The 21,802-nt window shown below is 38.3% G+C and overlaps 1 protein-coding gene across 4 annotated transcripts in view; it reads right to left on the bottom strand.

The window, feature by feature from the left end:
* orc3 (origin recognition complex, subunit 3) overlaps positions 1-21,802 on the bottom strand; it is a 90,553-nt gene that overhangs the window by 44,057 nt on the left and 24,694 nt on the right. For 3 of the 4 annotated variants that reach the window (XM_057343392.1, XM_057343394.1, XM_057343395.1), the window contains 7 exons: positions 20,787-20,891; positions 20,570-20,715; positions 16,181-16,293; positions 13,602-13,761; positions 7,836-7,949; positions 7,328-7,461; positions 7,190-7,253 (listed from right to left, as the gene is read on the bottom strand). In XM_057343392.1, coding sequence (XP_057199375.1) covers positions 7,190-7,253; positions 7,328-7,461; positions 7,836-7,949; positions 13,602-13,761; positions 16,181-16,293; positions 20,570-20,715; positions 20,787-20,891 — 836 coding nt within the window. The remainder of the gene's footprint in view (positions 1-7,189; positions 7,254-7,327; positions 7,462-7,835; positions 7,950-13,601; positions 13,762-16,180; positions 16,294-20,569; positions 20,716-20,786; positions 20,892-21,802) is intronic. The other variant, XM_057343393.1, reaches the window with a different exon arrangement.

Here is a 21,802-nt window from a genome sequence, read left to right as displayed (position 1 = left end):
TGAAAAGATACAACGATGCATTGTTTTTAAAGTGTTTGGGGAGTTGTATAACACAGTGGATAGTTAACCCAAGAACAAAAAAAAATGCACCAGCGGAGGTCAGAGTTTCTTAACCCCTTAGAACCTGAACCAAAAATAGCCCGTTTTCACACATTTTGTTTTTTTGACTATCAAATTCTAACACAATGTGCCATCACGTGCAAGGTATATATTTTTTCAGAAAACAAATGTCTTTACATAAATTAAGGTTATTGACCATTACTGTGTGTTGTGAGATTGTAAATAGAATTTAAATAGTAAAAAATTATTTCAATGTTTTTATTTTTGTCTGATTTTTATTTAGAACTTCTCAAAAAACGAAAGAACAAAAGAATCTAGCACTTCAGACTTGAAAAATATACTGTAGTACATGCATAAAAGTCTTTTTAGTGTCACTCATGTACATAGTTTTCATTCATGAGCCTTTTTTACCCCAGTTCTCCGGGTGTATATTTTTGCACTATTCACTCAAATGTGGTGGTGTCTGAAGCAGTTCCTGTCTAATTGCAAGCACAGGCCCACATCACACACACGTTTCATTGTCAAAAATCATCCCAATCGCCTCTTCTGTTGTGCATCTCTCCTCTTTGTCATGTTTTGTTTGCTAGCAGCAGCTCCGTAACTACCCGTTCATATTCAACCCCTGCCGCTCTCCACGAAAATAGCAGCGATTGGCTGACAGAACGCAAGACATTACCATAATATACCATATATGTTCAAAAAGCACAGTTTGTCTACTTTTAGGAGCAATTCGAATTTTTTTGATAACACAAATGGTTGCGGAGTTATGGTAAAATTAATCCCGCTTTGTAGAATGTGTCTGCGATATCAAATGACAAAGAGTTAGTCTTTTTTTAAGCTTAAGAGTAACATTCGCGGGTAACGCACTTAATCAGATTTGGATCGAACCAGTCAGACCGATACCCGATCCAGCAAAAAGTCCCGTATCGACCCGAACCCGAGCATCGGATCGATGCATCCCTAGACACCAATTATTTGTTTTCTAAGCTTTTAATTACAGATTCCTTTTCATACTTCCTGGTACATGCATCATCCCGGCCATGTGCTACAGATGCACTTAAGCAGAGGCGTCGCCAAAGCATCACCATGGCAATGCAGCCCGTTGTTCCCTACTCAGGGGACTGGGGTTACAGAAGTAACATCAATCTTTAACTCTTTCCCCGCCATTGACGAGCTATCTCGTCAATTAAGAGACAACGCTTCCCCACCAAAGACGAGTTATTACGGCAATCCGTGTTCTACACTGCGTTCCAAATTATTATGCAAATTGGATTTAAGTGTCGTAAACATTTAATTTTATATTGTTCAATTAAACTTATGGATGGTATTGTGTCTCAGTGCTCTTTGGATCACTGAAATCAATCTCAGACACCTGTGATAAGTAGTTTGCCAGGTGAGCCCAATTAAAGGAAAACTACTTAAGAAGGACGTTCCACATTATTAAGCAGGCCACAGGTTTCAAGCAATATGGGAAAGAAAAAGGATCTGTCTGCTGCCGAAAAGCGTCAAATAGTGCAATGTCTTGGACAAGGTATGAAAACATTAGATATTTCACGAAAACTTAAGCGAGATCATCGTACTGTGAAGAGATTTGTGGCTGATTCAGAGCACAGAAGGGTTCGTGCAGATAAAGGCAGAATGAGGAAGGTTTCTTCCAGACAAATTCATCGGATTAAGAGAGCAGCTGCAAAAATGCCATTGCAAAGCAGCAAACAGGTATTTGAAGCTGCTGGTGCCTCGGGAGTCCCGAAAACCTCAAGGTGTAGGATCCTCCAGATGCTTGCAGTTGTGCATAAACCTACTATTCGGCCACCCCTAACCAATGCTCACAAGCAGAAACGGTTGCAGTGGGCCCACACATACATGAAGACTAATTTTCAAACAGTCTTGTTTACTGATGAGTGCCGTGCAACCCTGGATGGTCCAGATGGATGGAGTAGTGGATGGTTGGTGGATGGCCACCATGTCCCAACAAGGCTGCGACGTCAGCAAGGAGGTGGCGGAGTCATGTTTTGGGCTGGAATCATGGGGAGACAGCTGGTGGGCCCCTTTAGGGTCCCTGAAGGTGTGAAAATGAACTCTGCAAGGTATGTAGAGTTTCTGACTGAGCACTTTCTTCCATGGTACAAAAAGAAGAACCATGCCTTCCGTAGCAAAATCATCTTCATGCATGACAATGCACCATCTCATGCTGCAAAGAATACCTCTGTGTCATTGGCTGCTATGGGCATAAAAGGAGAGAAACTCATGGTGTGGCCACCATCCTCCCCTGACCTCAACCCTATTGAGAACCTTTGGAGCATCCTCAAGCGAAAGATCTATGATGGTGGGAGGCAGTTAGCATCAAAACAGCAGCTCTGGGAGGCTATTCTGACATCCTGCAAAGAAATTCAATCAGAAACTATCCAAAAACTCACAAGTTCAATGGATGCAAGAATTGTGAAGGTGATATCAAAGAAGGGGTCCTATGTTAACATGTAACTTGCCCTGTTAGGATGTTTTTGATTGAAATAGCTTTTGATTTCAGTAAATATGACCTCCTAATGCTGCAAATTCAACAAATGACCATTTTCAGTTTTTTACAACCTATGAAATGTTTTCAAACTCTGTTGTGCATAATAATTTGGAACAGTGCATTTTGAGTTTTTCATTTTTTAAATAAATACTGTTGTCAGTGGGAGGTTTGTTCAATAAAATTCCAAATGTACCCTAACTGTTGATTACTTGAAAATTATACTGACTGTCATTTGCATCGACAAATTAGGAAAACCAGAGAAAGATATCATTTGCATAATAATTTGGAACGCAGTGTATGTGTAGTACGATAGGGAAAGCCCTTGCACATGCCCAGAATGAGTTACGGGACTTCCGGGTGCGAATGCAAAGACGATCCACATAAACGAAACTACGGGAGGATCAGAGAAAATGTATATCATCCCAAAAAAAATGAAGAGGTTTACAACTGAACAGGCACTGGAGGTGTTGTTGAACTCGGACTCCGATCAATCATGTTTTGACCATTTTGAATCTGAACGGGACAATGTAAGTGAGGAAATTAGTGAGGGAGATGATTTTCCAGACACAGAAACTTCTCATCGTGTCGTGGATAGACCGGTAACCCGTCGATCTGTGCGAAGACGAATTTCACATGTGTTGTTACGCGCGGACACTGATAGTTCAGACGGCGATTCTTTGGACACTTCGTGGAGAGATTCAAGGCAAAGGTCTCATCCTCTCCGACATGCCAGAGCGAAGAGAGGTAAGACAGACAGGGAAATGGACAAAAAAGTGTCTCCTTGTGCATATTTGGTGTTCATATGTTGTAATGATAAGTGCGTGTGTGTCTGTCTGTTCTGTTTATTGAACGCAATTTCAATAATTCATATTTGCAGGTAGAACACAGCAACAAGGCAGAGGTCGGACAGGTGAAGCACATCAACATGGTCCTGCTGGGGACCATCCTGAACCAGCTAGTCACGAGTGGCATGAAATGAACTGGCAGCCAAAAAACCTTTCCTTCACTGAAAATCCTGGGCCTCTCGGTGATGCTGCTGCTCTTGATTCAATAGAACCTAAAGACTTTATTGAACTGTTAATTTCTGATGTACTGATTCAGAACATTGTTGATCAGACCAATCTGTATGCAGATCAGTGTATGCAGGCTGTGGATTGTACTCAAAAAAACCTTCCTGGGACTGTTTTTTCTCACTGGTGTCATTCGTAAGCCCGAATTTGATATGTACTGGTCTACAGATGAAATGTTAGCTACCCCCTACTTCAGCAAGGTCATGTCTCGCAACAGGTTTGAAATCATATGGAGATTTCTTCACTTCAATGATAATACAGCAAGGCCAGCCAATGACACTGACAGGCTGTACAAAGTCCGCCCTGTCTTAGATTACCTTGTCCAAATTCCGTGAAACGTATCAGCCTAACACAAACATTTCAATTGATGAGGGTATGCTTCTTTGGCATGGGTGCCTAGCTTTCAGGGTGTACAGTCCTAAGAAACCCATCAAATATGGAATAAAATCCTACATCTTGTGCGATTATGAAACGGGGTACTGTTTCAACATGAAGCCCTATTGTGGAGAAAGTGCTCACCTGAAAGACACAGTTGTCTCTCTTTTTGATCGCCTAGCAGGTCATGGCTACAGATTATTTATGGATAATTTTTACAATTCTGTGCCACTGTGTAAGCACCTACTTGATTTGAAAACTCATTTCTGTGGTACAATTAGGAAAAACAGAGGTGAACCACCAGCCATCCGAGATCTCAGAAATGCTGACTTTAGGATTGGGGAAACAGTCATGCATCACAGTGAAAATGTGATGGTCTTGGCGTGGCGAGACAAACAAACAGTGAAAATGGTCACAACATGCCATGAGAACAACATGGAAGAAGTTGGGGTATGGCAGAGAGGCCACCAAGACAAAATTGCAAAGCAAAAACCAGCATGCATTGTGGAATACAATAATGCAATGAATGGAGTTGACATACTGGATCAAAATATTGGGTACTATATGGAGCGAAAATTGTGCCTAAACTTAAACAAATCCAGCGTTTTGCAAACAAACGCAACCTTTTTTGCAAAAGAAACTAAACTCTGAAACAAACAGAAAGCGTTTTACAAATACATAATGCAATTCGAGAGAAAATGCAAAGGTGTAACATATAAATGTACTGTGTTTAAGTCTCACCTTTTTATGAGATTCTCTCAGCTTGATTTTCTCACAAATGTGATCGTGCAGATTTTCTCACAAATGTGACCGTCCAGATTTTCTCACAAATGTGACCGTGCAGATTTTCTCACAAATGTGACCGTGCAGATTTTCTCACAAATGTGACCGTGCAGATTTTCTCACAAATGTGACGTGCAGATTTTCTCAGTTATGCAACTTCTCCCAAAACAGCAGATAGTTCAATTGTTTGACTTAGATTTATATTACTGTTTTTTTGTGCTGGTTTATTTTATTGCAAAAATTGCCCAAATAGCTTGAAATAGCCAAAAAAATAGCAGCATTCATTTTAAACCTAAATAGGCTAATGGCAACCAAACAAAGCCAACGACTGACTGAAACAACTGCCACGAGATTTATTTGCTTTTCAATAGGTTTTTATCTAGCCTATATATTTCAAGCAAATAATAGCTGTTTGTTAACAGCACAAAATAAGACCGCAAAAACGAAGAAATGAATCTGATTTTACTGCACAATTAATTTGACATGCTTAATTTTACATATGTGCAGTGCGTCTAAAATAACTTTGCACAGTATTTTGCTTCCACCTGTAGCATGTAGCATGCTTCTCTGTTTCAAACTAAAGCCAGAGCAGTGAAGTGAAGAGTGACGTTGCTTTCAGCCAATAGAAAATACAACAATTTTTGGTGTTATTTTTTGATTCTCATTGGGTGGGCAAGACAGATGTTTAGGGGGATTCAGCCCACCCCTGCCCATGCCTAGAGCAAGCACTGATATAAACACAAAATTATGTCAAAATTCCCTTATAAGAAAGTATCCTTGAAAAAGTAGTTTGTTTTGTGAACGTAAACAGTTGGGAAACAAGAACGAGAGAATGAGATGGGGTGGAAGGGGTGACAACATTGCAAATGCATCCAGTTTGTTGTATGTTATTTGTATATTAAAACCAATGCATAATTCATTATTTATTATTAAGAACAGCAACTGATTATTATTAACAGTTTCAATGAATTTCATGAGACTAACTGAATGAAACTTGATGAATGAAATTAATTCAGTTTCTGGCACTGGCAAGGGTGGCACGCAAGGTAATGTTCATGGCTTCTTCCTATAGAAACTAATTCCCAATAGCACCACCTGCTGTTGCACATGCATTTTGTGAGAAAATCTGCACGGTCACATTTGTGAGAAAATCTGGACGTCACATTTGTGAGAAAATCTGGACGTCACATTTGTGAGAAAATCAAGCTGAGAGAATCTCATAAAAAGGTGAGACTTAAACACAGTACATTTATATGTTACACCTTTGCATTTTCTCTCGAATTGCATTATGTATTTGTAAAACGCTTTCTGTTTGTTTCAGAGTTTAGTTTCTTTTGCAAAAAAGGTTGCGTTTGTTTGCAAAACGCTGGATTTGTTTGTTAAATTTAGACACAATTTTCGCTCCATAGTACTACCCCCTACAGAAGTCACAGAAGTGGACAAAGAAATTTGTCACGTATCTGTTCCAGATCAGTTTGTTCAACGCTTTTGTGATATACAAAGCAAAAAACCCACAAGGTAATTGTAGATCTCTCCTCTGTTTTATCCAGAGTGTTGTAATATCATGGACCAGCCAAGAACATGCTGGAGGTGGGGAAGAAAGAGATGACCCACCAACTGAAAACACTCCAAGAGCACCATACAACACTGACCCTAAAAATAGGGTGACATTTTTGCCGTCCATGCACTTCTTCCGATTGCATCCACTTCCAAAAAGCAACACCCGACGAGAAGATGTAGGGTAGGGTTTGCGAAGTGAGACCTCATTCTATTGCAAAGGTTGTGGCGTCCCCTTACATTCTGGGAATTGCTACAGTTTACCAGTCAAAGATAAAATACAGTGAAAAAATATATAAAATAAATTAAATTTAGGCAATGTTTATTTATTTTTGAAGGTTTTACTTGTGAAAGAATATGACATCGGAATGTATTTTGGTTGAAAATGCACTGTTGATAAAAATGCATTTTTCTCAGTTTTTTGTTCAAAATGTTGCATTTTTGATAAAACCTATCTGCATTTCAGTGGTGATAAAACATCAATGCATGAAGTTAGAATAAAATCGTTTTTTTTGTTTAAAAGCAGAGGCTTGGTTCTTTATTTTGATATATATTATGTTTATATACTCATTGCAGAATATATTCTGTGGGCTGTCAAATTTTGGTGAAACTCCTCAAAAATGCTGGCGGTGGCTGGCAACTTTAAAAAAAAACGCTTGCGGCCAAAGAGTTAATATCAATCTTTGATGCTTGTTGTCTCATAATTATCAGACTTCAGCCTAGATTTCACAGACAGCATCACGTATGTCAAACAAATCATCAATTTTCACTGCACGACTTCAGAAAAAACCCTTACTGATAAGAAATGAATAATGTGAAAAAACGTTACCTTGACATGTTCATCACTGGTAAGAAGCAAAACCTGATCTTGTGGCTCCTGAGTCTCCACATACCTGCAATGTATCGAGCGTACAATAAAAAAAAATGCTGAAGCCATCCACTGACAAGTGAATATTTCTGTGCATACCTCATGAATGAGGGGAGATGACGGATCCTTTCCACATTTTTCTGGCTCAGCGTCTTGGCACGAAGCAAGGCCTCCTGTTTCTTGCAGCAAAGGACACTGAGAGGCTGGCTATTAAAGTGCTCTAACATGGAGAGCTGCAAAACAAAATATTAAGTATCATCACAAGTTATCACAAAATAAATGCATTTCTTATAAGAAATTTCTTATAATAATTTCAAACAAGACTGACACATTTTGAATAAATAATTTGTAAAAAGATAATCTCGAATATGTTTTAAAAATATTTATGTAATATTTCATTGTAAGTATTAAACTGCATTAATTATAAAACTATATAATATATTGTATAGATCATTATGAAGTTATTTAAAGTATTTAACCATCACTAAGTAGTTTCTGATATTTGCAAATGATAGCACTGACAATTATTTAAGTTGACATAACATGTTACAGACAAACAAACAACATAAACATCATGTTTACAAGCATGGCACTATATTTGACTCACCTGGAGGCCCTTAACAAAACTTTGAACTGAAAAGTCATGGTAGAGGAAGATGCCAATCAGAACCTGTATCACCCTACTGCTGAGCTTGAATGGGAACTGAGAAGTCAGAATCAGCTATGGAAGAGAGATGAACATAAAAAAAATATTATTGTATTATTATACTACATAAATGCCTCAAGTTTAATACAACTTAAGTCTAATTTGCAGCAAGGGCTGCAACAACCTTTAAATACAAAAACATTTAATAATACATTTGTTTTTCTAATTTAATTAATGTCAAGTCTTTAAGCTGTACACACAAAACCACCATCAGGAACCTGGTTTCCATCCCTATATTTCCGTAAACAGCACACAAGGCATTACAATGGCCTAGCTCTAGGCTCCAGATGCACCGAGGCGCTTTTACCCGGCTGGAAACGCCAGGCACTGGCTGGAAACGCCAGGTGCGGGCGCTTGAACGGCGTTTTTGTCAAGCGGAGACCTGTTGGTTACTATGATACGCTGAGCGTGAAAAAACGCTGAACACCGGCGCTTGAGCCTGCAGAAAAGAACGGCAGATGCTGCCGCCTAGGACTGACTGCGAAAACTTAACTCTCTCCTCCCCAAACACTGTACTAGCTCGTTCGTGACGTGTGCATCATGTCTAAGAGAAGCTGTGTTCTATGTAGTGAAACTAAGTCAGTCTTATTTTCACTACCAAAGGAAGAACTTCTGAGGGAAAAATGGTTACTATTTATTTTTCAAAGACACCAAAGGAGTATAAACCGAACGTTTTACTTTGCGCGCGTCATTTTACCGAAGATTGCTTCATCAATCTTGGCGCCTTTACTGCAGGATACATTAAACGTCTTTCCTTAAAAGATGTTGCAATACCAACTTTATTTGGACCTGTAAGCTCCACCGAATCACAACCTGTAAGTGTGACTCTTTATTTTTGTCTTTACTTAAAATTAAATTTGTGTGACGTTATCTCATGTCTGTGTTTAGCTAACGTTACCGTTATTTTTGGGGTTGTTACTGTTTGTTTACCTAACGTTAGCTATAAACTCGTTGCGCTAATGTAAGTGTTCAACCATATTAACTCGCAAAGTCTTTATTTCAAGAACTGCGTGGTGTACTATAGTTATAATAACATCTGAAGATACGAACACCGTACACTGTATGCCGTGATAACTAACTGTTACAAGAGAAGTGTCTAAAACAGTCCTTTTTCTTACTGGCATCTGTATAAGGATTAAAGAATGATTCGTCAGACTCGGGCTCGAACTGGTAAGGTAAAATCGACGCCATCTCTCTCTATACACTGTTAATATCCAACCACCTGCAAACCGTAATACAGCAGTAATGATAGGCGGTCCATTTGCGACACATGCTGAACGCGTTTGACCAATCACAGCAGACTAGACCATTTGACCAATCACAGCAGACTAGACCATCTGACCAATCACAGCAGACTACACTATCTGACCAATCAGATCAGACTACGCTGGCGGAAAGGCGGAGATTACACAGATGAATCGCGGAACGAATCATTTGAGAGTCAGTCAAGTAGTAAGGTAATAAAAACTGCTTATTATTACGAAATAATAGTATTTTTACATCATGTATGTACATAAACTTGTTGTCAGACACTCCATAAACCAAAATAAGCCCTTAAAAATATTGAGGAATGTACTCTTTAAACATGCCTCCAACAAAATCACTAATAAAATTTTTATTAATGGCATGTGTTTTTACTAGGGCTGTCAACGTTAACGTGTTAACGCATGCGATTAATTTTTTCAAATTAACGCGTGAGAAAATATTTATCACAATTAACGCAGCATCCGTTTGTTTTGACATCCTTTGTCTAGCGTTACATTATGTAATCACGCTCTTATTCGTGTACAGGCTTTTAAACCACTTAAGCACGATTTGAAACAGTTGCTTTAACGCGTTCAATGAAGATAGACAGCTTCTAAACTGTGGGACGCGGCAAAACGCAGTGCGAGGTCCAGTCTGGTGTAAACAGTCACCTGCTAAGGGCTGCGTCGGTGAATCTCTGTCAGACAGCGCATCCGTGTTAAGTTCTCTTTCGTGCTTGAATGGATAAAACCACACAAGATTATGTCAGAAAGCCCGTTTTGTCTAGCATTTTCTTAAGCACAGACTTCAAAGTGTAAAATAAAATCTTAAATGAATGCAAAGAGTTGTGAAAATGGGAGTGCCGTGACGGTCAGATCTGCGAACTGAGACAGCTCTTAAAGGGGCCACGTTCTTAAACGTGCTGCTGTGACTCCTGTCACTAATGTTAATCAAAGAACAAAATAAAAGAAGAAATCAATGTGATTTTGTAGCTTTAATGAGAATTCTTCTGCATTTAATTTATAATTTAGCATTAATAAAGACTGTAAAGTGTCCTTCAATTCCTGTATGTTTCCTACATGAGCTCTCAATTATACTGTTGAACGGCTATAATTCATGTTAAAATAATCAATTTAATAGAGACATCAGTTACAGTACTAATATCAAAATGCTAGCTTTCATAAAATGATGCTGTTAAAGAAATATGTTGTTTCTACATCAATTTGAAGATTAAATGTGAAATTATTAAAATGTAAAAGTATATTTTAAAATATAATAGTTATGTGCGATTAATCGTGATTAATCACAGAAAAAATGTGTGATTAATCAGATTATTTTTTTTAATCGATTGACAGCACTAGTTTTTACAGATCAAGTAGAGGTAAAAAGCATGGAATCACCCAATGTTGTGGAAAAAGATGTGGAATCATCTTTACTTTTCATTTCTAAAACACATACTACGACAAGTCTAAAAATGCCAATTAGTCATCAGTTAAAAGGGAGTGCTTACACACCACGTGGCTAATTGAAAGGAAACGTGGCTCCAACAAAAGAGTTGTCAGTTAAAACAGTGGAAAGGATTATAAAACTCATTCAACAAGGAATTTCAATATGGAGTGTAGCACAAGAAGTTGGTTGCTCTCAATCAGCTGTGTTTTAAATTCAGTGCAAGTATAAACTGAATGGGAAGGTTATAAAAGGAAAACATACAGGCAGACCAAGGAAGACGTCAAAGCGTCAGGATAAAAAACTCAAAGCAATATGCCTTGAAAACCGAACATGCACAACAAAACAACTGAAAAACAAATGAGCGGAAACAGGAGTCAATGTTTGTGACAGAACTGTAAGAAACCGGCTGAATGAAATGGGATTTAAATATAAAAAAGCCAAACAAAAACCAGGACTAACACCAAAACAGAAGAAAACAAGGTTACAGTTGGCTAGGGAGAAGCAATCATGGAGTGTGGATGATTGGATGAAAGTGATATTCAGTGATGAATCACGAATCTGCATTGGCCAAGGAGATGATGCTGGAACTTTTGTCTGGTGCAGTTCTAATGAAACATATAAAGATGACAGCTTGAAGAAAACAACCAAATTTCCTAACTCATTTATGATATGGGGTTGCATGTCAGGTAAAGGACCAGGGGAGATGGCAATCATTACCTCAACCATCAATGCACAGATGTACATTGAAATTTTGGACACTTTTCTCATCCCATCCATGGAAGAGAAATTTGGTGATGATGAAGCCATTTTTCAGGATGACAATGCATCTTGCCACAGAGCAAAGAGTGTTAAAGCTTTTCTTCAGGAAAGGCAAATCAACTCAATGACATGGCCAGGAAACTGTCCGGATCTCAATCTGATTGAAAATTTATGGTGGAAATTAAAAAAAACTTGTCCATGATAAGGCTCCATCCTGCAAAGCTGATCTGTCAACTGCTATTCAAGAAAGTTGGAACCAGATTGATGGGGAATATTGTTTTTCATTAGTGAAGTCCATGCCTCAAAGAATGCAGGCAGCCATAAAAGCCAGAGGAGGAGCAACAAAGTACTAATTGTATTTACTTTTGCTGATGATTCCATACTTTTTTCCTCTACTTGATCTGTAAAAACACATGCATTAATAATAATAAAAAAATTAGTGATTTTGTTGGAGGCATGTTTAATGAAGCCAGAATGTTAAGCTATTTAACAAAATCTTTTTTGTCATATCTGTGATTTTTCTGTTTGCTATAAAGTAAAAAAGCTCGATGAACATCATCTAAGTATGTTGATTCCATAATTTTTGCCAGAGGTTGTATACGTAAAACGGACAGAAACTATCACATATTGATTCTATAATTGTTAGAGATATATGCATTCATAACAACTATGCGTTATGCAATTGCACACACAAAATATTAATGAATCCTTTATACAAATGCTCTTCGTCCACACTAGTATTTTCCAAAAGCTGCTCATGCACACTTAAACATCTGAAAACACTTATATCCATGTATTGCGCACAAGTAAAACGTAAGCCGCTTCAACATGCATCAGTTCTGTCAGGAGTTTACTTTCCGCCTCTTTAAAGGCAGTGTTGATGATTTGATTCAGAATCATTTTAGTTAAGCTAGTAAAAAGTCTCCTCATATCCTGATAGCAATCACTATATTAAAGCAACACTACGGAGTTTTTCAATCTTAAAATAATCTCTCTAAAATTATATTAGAGGTAGGACAACTCTTAACTGGACGAATTTTACTGCCGCTGCTACCTAAGCAGCCCTCTATCGGCTGAAATCACACTTGTAACTTTGGTGTGCGGGTAGGTTCACAAGCCCCGCCCATTACCTGCTTTACAGCATACGTCACGTTTTACTCGTAGCCTGGGTGAAGTTAGTCAACAGCTAACAATAATACGAAACTATCTAGTTCAACGCAAGTCTCTTAACCATCACCATGGCAAAGCCAGCAAAAAAAACAAAGAGGAAAAGAGAGAGAGTGATCGGACACGAATCAATATCCGACGGACTTGCACTCGGTGGCGCGAGCTGCAAGAGGCAACGGGTTGCAAAATGGATGGAGACCTAACGTTAGCCTTCCTGCTTTTAAAGTCTTATATGTACATTTTTTCTTACCGTCCTGTACTTTTGAGCTTATTATTAATTAGGCTGTGATCGGGTTGTTTATTGGCGCACTAACGTTACTGGTTCACAATTTATAAATGCAAGATAGCCTAGAGATAATGTAATGTTGCCGGGTCTCAATAGCTTACGTAACATGATCATGAAATGTTTGTCCAATCATTGAATTTGTTCCGACGCATCATGTTGCAGTTTTAGTTCATAAAAATGTATGGCCATATTCATACAGCACCAGGGGCCGGTTGTTCAAAAGTAATCTGATTGGATTCCGGCTATCGGATAGGATCAAATCTTAAAAAAGGGTTGTTCAAAAGCAAAAAATAGATTGAGAATTTGATTAGATCACAAAATCCAATCTAGGTTTTGATCTGGATCAAATTGTCAGTTTGTGTTGTTCAAAACTTTTTAGTAAGATCGGGATACCTTTGATCCAAAAAAAAAAAACAGGATTATACTTGCGTATACATTTGCGCGGTCTTAGTCAAATCATACCACGAACTGACGTAGATTTGTGGCGGTGTTGTTACACTAGGTGTTTCTGGCAGGTCTGGGTGAGCATTCGCTTCTAGATAGAATGCATCTTTTGTTCTGACTCTTTAATTTTTGCAATGTTACGTGTCTAATACATGCATGGGCAACTTATAACACACCAAAGACACGTATTCGCGCCATATGACCCCTTTAAGAAACATACAAAAAATTGTATGTTAAAAGTTAGAAGGGTAAGCACAGAGAATTCTATTCTTTGGTGAAATGTTCCTTTAGATTTATAATTCATAAGGGTTATTTACCTTGTCGAAGACACAGGCTAAGTGCCGAGTACATGAGAGGGAATGAAAGACCTCAATGCAGAGCAAAGATGAAACTGAGTGAGGCAGCCTGTGCTGGATAGTGATGGGAGATGTTGCAATGCCAAAGATAAAGATGAGTGGAAGCTCCTGGGCGTACTGACTGTAAATGCAGAATTCGAAAAAAGGATTGTTTAAGAATACAAAATACAGAACACAAAAAGAATAGTTCAAAATATGATGTCTCGCATAATTAACTCTCATGCCATCCTAGGTGTATATCACTTCCTTTTCCAGTTATTGTAAATGATATCCTATATCTTCCTAACTTTGTAAAGCAACTGAGTACAGTCCAATACCTCCAAACACAGGAAGGAATCTCCAAAAAGTGCATCTATTCATCATAAAAGTAATACAAGACTACAGGGATATTACACTACTACTAATAGATATGGCTAAAAAAAGTCATACACCTAGGATGGCACAAGGGTGAGTAAATCTAGTAAGAATTTTCATATTTATGTAAACTATTTATTTAATATCAAGTACTTCAAGAACGAAAAAGCACTAACAATATTCTCCAACTAGGGTTTTCTCTGTAGTTACCGGACACATTCATGGTCTAACATGTGGTTATACCTTTCATGGCAGGTACACATGTAAACAAAGAATTCAGCTTTTACTTTGCATTAGCCCTTAAAGTAAACTTATTTTTGAAAAAAGGTTATAACTTTTAGCCTAAAATCTCTGAATCTCTTTAGATTCCTTCAGTCAAACGTTGCCCAACGCTGTTCCAAATGTTGTCCCTCAGTCGGTCATTTTGGGTTACCAACATTTAAAAAATTCCTATTATTGTGCAGTACTTTACAAACACAATTGTATTTTGTTATAAAAATCATATGGTCCTTCAGCACCATTCCCTGAAGGTATCTTCAAGGGTTGGGGCCGAACTGATCTGTTTTGATTCCATGGGTCAGACAGCGTACAACAAAACCACATACAGTGCCTTGTGAATTATTCAACCGCCTTCATTTTAGTCCCATTTTGTTATGTTGCTGCCTTATGTTAAACTACTTAAAATACATTTTTTTCTACAGAGATCATAAATTGGGTTCAAACTCAAGCACTGGCTGAGCCATTCAAGGACACTGACAGAGTTGTCCATAAGCCACTCTTGCATTGTTTTAGCTTTGTGCTTAGGATCATTGTCCTACTGAAGAAGAAACCTTCTGCCCAGTCTGAGGTTCTGAATGCTCTGGACTAGGTTTTCATGATTATTATCTATATATTTTGCAATGTTGAGCTTTCCTTCTACCCTGACAAGCCCTCCCAAGTCCCTGCTGCTGAAAAACACCCCCACAGCATTATGCTGTTACCACCATACTTTACTTTTGGAATGGTGTTGTGAAGGTGATGAGCAGTGCCTGATTTCCTTTAGACATGATGCTTGAAACTGAGATTCTTCGGGCCAGAGAATCTTGTTTCTTCACAGCCTGAAAGTATTCTTTGATTGCTTTTTTGCAAATTCCAAATGTTTTCATTTGTCCTCACTGAGGAGAGGCTTAAGTCTATCCACTCTGTCATAAAGCCCAGATTGTTGGAATGTTGCAGTGATGTTCGTCCTTCTGCAAGTTTTTCCCAATCTCATCAGCTTCTTGATCACCACTCTGAGCATGCCTCTTCTCCATTGATTGTTCAGTTTGGCCAGGAGGTCAGTTCAAGTAAGAGATCTTGTTGTTCCACACTTCTTCCATTAATGATTAAAGGTGACATTTCATAAAGATTTCTGCTTTAAGTGCTATAATCGGGTCCGTGGTGCATCTACCAACCGAGACAAATGTGAAAAAAGAACAACCCAGTAACTGTTTTGATGAGCCTTTCTCTGCAAGCACGCCTCTAACGCCATGGCAAAAGTTCAAGCAAAACATGCTAATAGGGGTGACCTCGAATATAAGATTCAATGCTTTTCGATAGGAGGAGACTGATTCAACTACCAATCTCACAGTCGAATCTTTGCAGAGGTGTTATGCAATGGGGATTATGCCATTTGGGTTATATGGGCAGTGGCGTAGCAGACGGGCATGCACTGTGGCGACAAAAATATTATTTATGATGTAAAGAAATGGGACATTTTTAGGGTTGGGTCCCGAAACCCCCGGCGCACATGAGCCAGCGTAGTTCGTTACTTAGACTGAACTTTGCGCTACAAAAAATGTACAAAGTAGTATAACCAAAGTCACGGCATATAGCAAGCATAGCGCAGTCTTTTGGGACTTGTCATTCTCTGCACTGAAAGCAAACGTGCATGTCATATTCTGTAAACAAATTCTGTAAATTAATGTTTGATTGTTTTTTGGTGCATCAATGTTGCGCTGTACCCTTGTTATAGCCACCCGGTGTCTTCACCACATGCACATTGAATTGAACTATCAGTCAACTATAGGCAAGACGTGTCAATTCTGATTCGGCTATGTAAATCCTTACATACAATTATGTAAACGGCTTAATTCACAGATATGGATGACACTTCATACAATAGAACACAAAATTATAAACACAAAATTTGATAAGACAAATTCCACCTGCAGATAAGGATAAAATCCTGTAAAGCTTCCAAGTTGAAAGCCTCAAAGTCTTTGAAGATCACGACAATAGGCAAACTCCAGTACAGGCCATTATTTTTCAGGTCAGGCTTCTGCAAAAGAGCAGTTAATCACAGCAGGTTAATACACAGCTCAAGCATATCAGAGTACATCAAGTCAATGTCGCATAGCAAAGCTCCCATTAACATTTGGTCAGTTTGTCCAGGACTGACACCCATTTGCCGGACAAAGTTATGTCATTTGATTATCATTTGATTGTATTAACATGACAACATGTTACTAAATCTGTCATAGAGAAACATCTGGGCAATAGCAAATAATTTAATGTACATTTGCAAAATGGCAATGCATTATTTTCCATATGAAACAAATAAGAATAACCATAATCCCTAATACATTAACCCGAATACATTAAAGTCCAAGTAAAGCAATATTAAATGTGTTCTGAGTTTGTCACACACCATACAACCCTGGATCACAAAACCAGTCTTAAGTAGCACAGGAACATTTTTAGTAATAACCAAAAATACATTGTATGGTCCAAAATTATAGATTTTTCTTTTATGCCAAAATTCATTAGAATATTAAGTAAAGATCATGTTCCATGAAGATATTTTGTAAATTTCCTATCGTAAATATATAAAAAATATATTTTTGTGAGTGGATGGCCTGCTACAGTGCCTCTGATTAACAACTTCAAAGGCAATTTTCTCAATATTTAGATTTTACTTGCACCATCAGATTCCAGAGTTTTAAACTGTTGTACCCCCGCCAGATATTATCCTATCCTAACAAACCATACATCAATAGAATCAGCTTTCAGATGATTTTTAAGACTGGATTTGTTGTCCAGGATCACACAAATGTGTTATTAACCACCCAACCAAATTTGAATAAGATTACCCGCCGAGTTTCACGGGAGGATATGATTTCAAAAACACGCAATATTCATCAATAGAGAATCACCTAAGCGTGTCCCGAACACACGCGGTGATCTCCATTTGTCTGTTTACTGTTTGTGTTCTTTACTCGAAGTTTAAGGCCTGGTTTCACAGACAAGGCTAAGCTTAAGCCAGGACTATGCCTTGATTAAATTAGGATATTTAAGTCACTTTAAAAAAATGCCTTAAAATAAAACATTACTAAGATGCGTCATCACATCGCGCATTCAGTCAAAACCTGCTCCAAAAGTCAAGTAGAGATACTATAGAAGGGAGATAGAAGGGTCTGTATAACACTTTCAATTTGCTAACAACATCCATTGCCATCTATTAAAAAAAAAATAGCCTCTGGTCTCCTTTCCTTCTTTCCGCTGAAGGTGTTAGCATTAGCCGTTACTCGCTTTCAGCTAAAGGTTGCAGGCTAGTGGCTTTGAGTCAAGTCAGCCTCACCGATGTGTGCGTCACATTCTTAAACAACACACCTGGAACCAACATAAAGCCATCTGATCTATGAAGAAAGCTGTCATGTTTATTTCGGTGTCAATGAACATTTATCACAATCAACTAAACGCTGATTTCTTAAAAGTATGCGAGGTTAATGGCATAAACTCATAAACGTTATCACAGAGACATGTCTACAACCATAAACATGAAGCGTCATGAAACAAAACGTGATTGTTCGGTTGACCTGACAGTCAAAATGGCCTCTTGGGCGGGTCTTAAACTTAAAGCGGCCAAGGTTTCCAGACCTTCAGTATGAATCTGCTGCATGCCTTTTAATCATAGGAAATGCATAAATAATGTTTTCACAGGTGGTATTTTTAAAGAAGAACCCTATTTGCCCATTCAAGTAGTATGTTTAACTTTTTCGGTAAAAAAAACCCCATGCAATTTTTATCACAAAATTTGAACAAAGCCACTGCAAAATTAAGCATTTTTGGCCGCAGAAATCACAAAAAAACTCTGCAAAATCCTGTGGGGTCTTATCTATGAAACCGGGCATAACAGTATACATTTATATGGCTTCGGCTTCAAGTTTTTAAGTTTCCTGTTGTTCTGTTTAGATCAGCAATTTTTGTGTGTTTGGCTAACAAGGAGGAAAAATATGTAATTACACTTCCAATTAGGGCTGCAACAACTAATCGATAAAATCGATAATAATCGATAATGAAATTCGTTGTCAACGAATTTCATTATCGATTAGTTGGTCTGTGACGTCACTTGCTAGCTGCGCAGTTATAAATCAAGCGCATCTTCTTCCCTTTTAAAATTACCGTTTTAGATGTGTCTCTCCGTGCAGCATGAGCTGCGCAGTTTTAAAGTCAGATGTGGTTCTCCGTGGATGCGTCTCTTCGTGCAGCGCGAGGTGTGCAGTTTTAAAGTCAGACGTGTCTCTTCGTGCAGAGCGAGGTGCGCAGTTTTAAAGTCACACGTGTCTCTCAGTGCAGAGCGAGGTGCGCAGTTTTAAAGTCACACGTGTCTCTCAGTGCAGCGCGAGGTGCGCAGTTTTAAAGTCAGACGTGTCTCTCGGTGCATGTGTCTCTCCGTGCAGCGCGAGGTGCGCAGTTTGAAAGTCACACGTGTTTTACATGCATCTCTTCAAGCTGTGCAGTTTTAAAGTTTAAAGGGATAGGTGTTTTAAATGACAAAATTAAAGATTATATTAGTAAAAACCCAATTTGTGACGTTTGCACTTTGCAAAGTACATAATAGGCTAAATACCCTGATTTTGGTGGTTTATTTAGTTCAGAGGTGGGTAACGAAGTACATTTACTTGAGAACTGTACTTAAGTACACTTTTTGAGTATTTGTACTTAAGTATTACTTTTTCTGTTTACTTTTTACTGTACTTCACTACATTTGAATGACAAATATCTCCCTTTTCATGGCACAAAAAAATGATTTCCTTGGCCGACCCTCCCCTCGCTCCCACGTTTGGGAGAGACTATTGTCAGTTGCTTCTAATATGACACACATGAATCAACTCACCAGGTGTGTTAATTATAGAGACATTCACAGCATTTTGGGAGAAGGCTAATGAGTTCAGTTGTGTATACTTTCCCATATCCGATTTACTTATTATAAGCAAAAGACGTAATTACACTTTATCCGATTAATCGAAAAAATAATCGTCCAACTAATCGATTATCAAAAGAATCTTTAGTTGCAGCCCTACTTCCAATTAAATCAAATCTCAGTGGTAGACTTATTTTATCTAAAGGTGAAAATTAGTGCTGTCAATCGATTAAAAACATGAATCCGGTTAATCACACAAAACATTAATGTTTTTAAATATACTTTTACATTCTAATAATTTCACATTTAATCTCCAAATTAATGCTAAACGCAGATCTGACGTCCTTTCTCATTTTCATTTTAGGATTTTATTTAAAGCGTTGAAATCTGTGCTTACAAAAATGCTAGACAAAACAGGCTTTCTGGCATAATCTTGTGTGTTTCTATTCATTCAAGCACGAAAGAGAACTTAACGGTCAAATCACCTGATTGGCTGCAAGGTTGTTTTGGTACTCGGCCCGACTTCGCTGATCCCGCCTTTAATAGTGGTGCGCTGTCTGACATAGATTCACTGACGCAGCCTTTAGCCTGTGACTGCATACACCGGACGGGACCGCTGTCACGTTGCGTTGTGCCGTATCCCACAGCTAGAAAGTGTCTATCTATACTGAACGCGGCAAAGCAACTGTTTTAAATCGCGCTTAAATGGTTTAAAGGCCTTTACATGAATGAGAGCGTGATTATATCATGTAACACTATACAAAGGATGGCAAAATAAACTGATGCTGCGTTAATCGTTACGGTGAATTTCCACTGGCACGGAGCGTGCAGAGCAGAGCGAGCGTTTTCAATTCATTTGTATGAGAGCTGCGCTTGATGCTCACATGTTGCATTATGGGACCAAAAGCGGGGAAGAAAAGGCGTTGGAGCGGCCGAGAGCATCAAAAAGTTGGGCTCTGCTTAACTTTATGCAAATATCAAGCGACAAACGCCAGGCGACAGCCAATCGCTGTAAACAGTAGGCAAGCCAAGATTATGTAGTATAAATCTACATAAAGGAAATTTGAAAATACATAAAGGATTTGAGTGGCAAGTATGTATTTATTCTGCTTGATAAACAATACACAAATAGATTTAAATATATCGATTGTTGTCATTCATCCCAGAATTAATAAGATATGAACCTTGCTCAGTATCACCCAGCCCTGGTTTTAACTTAAAAAAAAAGAAAATTTACCACCAGATCTTTAGAAGATACCTTGCAGACATACCTGTGCTATCTGAGAACATGCCAGGTTCCAGAACACTCACTAAAAATGAGTCAGATGTGAGCGCATTCTTGTGCCTGATGCTACAGCCATTAGTTCTTCATATTACAATAATACGTTTGTTTTCTTTAAACTTCTCTTACCTTAACCGAGTTGTACCACTGGCAAAGATCACTAATACTACATTGGGTATTCAAATGCAGAGCTGTATCATCCTCTTGTTCTTTGTCCAGAGCCATTCCTCTACCCATCAGCTGCTCTAGAACTCTCTGAATTAAAAACTTAACAGCTAGAAAAGAAAACCTGAATTAAAGTCTAAGTGTATATCAATATGATTTGAGTGCAAAGTTGTATACACACCTGGACATTCTTTGGCATGAAGCGACACAACAAACGGAGTGACAGATTCTTGAAGGAGATTACACAGACTCCGAAACGTCATAGTGTGATCTGGTACATTTACCCCTGGTAATAAAAAAGGCCATTAATTATGATTTTCTGTAAACTCGCAAATCCTTGTATTAATATATTTATATATATTTTATAAAATCCACATTGAAGCATACAGGGGAAATGACAGAGCCAGATCTGTGGCTCTCACTCTCTCTCTCTCATTCTCTGTTGTACAGATTCTCCACTCTTATTCACATACTATAGACACATTTCTCACACGTGTGACTTATCATAAAATAAAACGCAGAAGTATTTATAGGAATATGTTAATGGTACACATACAAACCCGATTGCAAAAAAGTTGGGACACTGTACAAATTGTGAATAAAAACAGAATGCAATGATGTGGAAGTTTCAAATTTCAATATTTTATTCAGAATACAACATAGATGACATATCAAATGTTTAAACTGAGAGAATGTATCATTTTAAGGGAAAAATAAGTTGATTTTAAATTTCATGGCATCAACACATCTCAAAAAAGTTGGGACAAGGCCATGTTTACCACTGTGTGGCATCCCCTCTTCTTTTTATAACAGTCTGCAAACGTCTGGGGACTGAGGAGACAAGTTGCTCAAGTTTAGGAATAGGAATGTTGTCCCATTCTTGTCTAATACAGGCTTCTAGTTGCTCAACTGTCTTAGGTCTTCTTTGTCGCATCTTCCTCTTTATGATGCGCCAAATGTTTTCTATGGGTGAAAGATCTGGACTGCAGGCTGGCCATTTCAGTACCCGGATCCTTCTTCTACGCAGCCATGATGTTGTAATTGATGCAGTATGTGGTCTGGCATTGTCATGTTGGAAAATGCAAGGTCTTCCCTGAAAGAGACTACGTCTGGATGGGAGCATATGTTGTTCTAGAACTTGGATATACCTTTCAGCATTGATGGTGCCTTTCCAGATGTGTAAGCTGCCCATGCCAC

This window comes from Triplophysa rosa, linkage group LG10 (assembly GCF_024868665.1).
Source record: "Triplophysa rosa linkage group LG10, Trosa_1v2, whole genome shotgun sequence".
Classification (NCBI taxonomy): Eukaryota; Metazoa; Chordata; class Actinopteri; order Cypriniformes; family Nemacheilidae; genus Triplophysa; species Triplophysa rosa.
The sequence above is the reverse complement of the archived record's forward strand: the minus strand, read 5'-3'. Positions and strand labels throughout refer to the sequence as shown.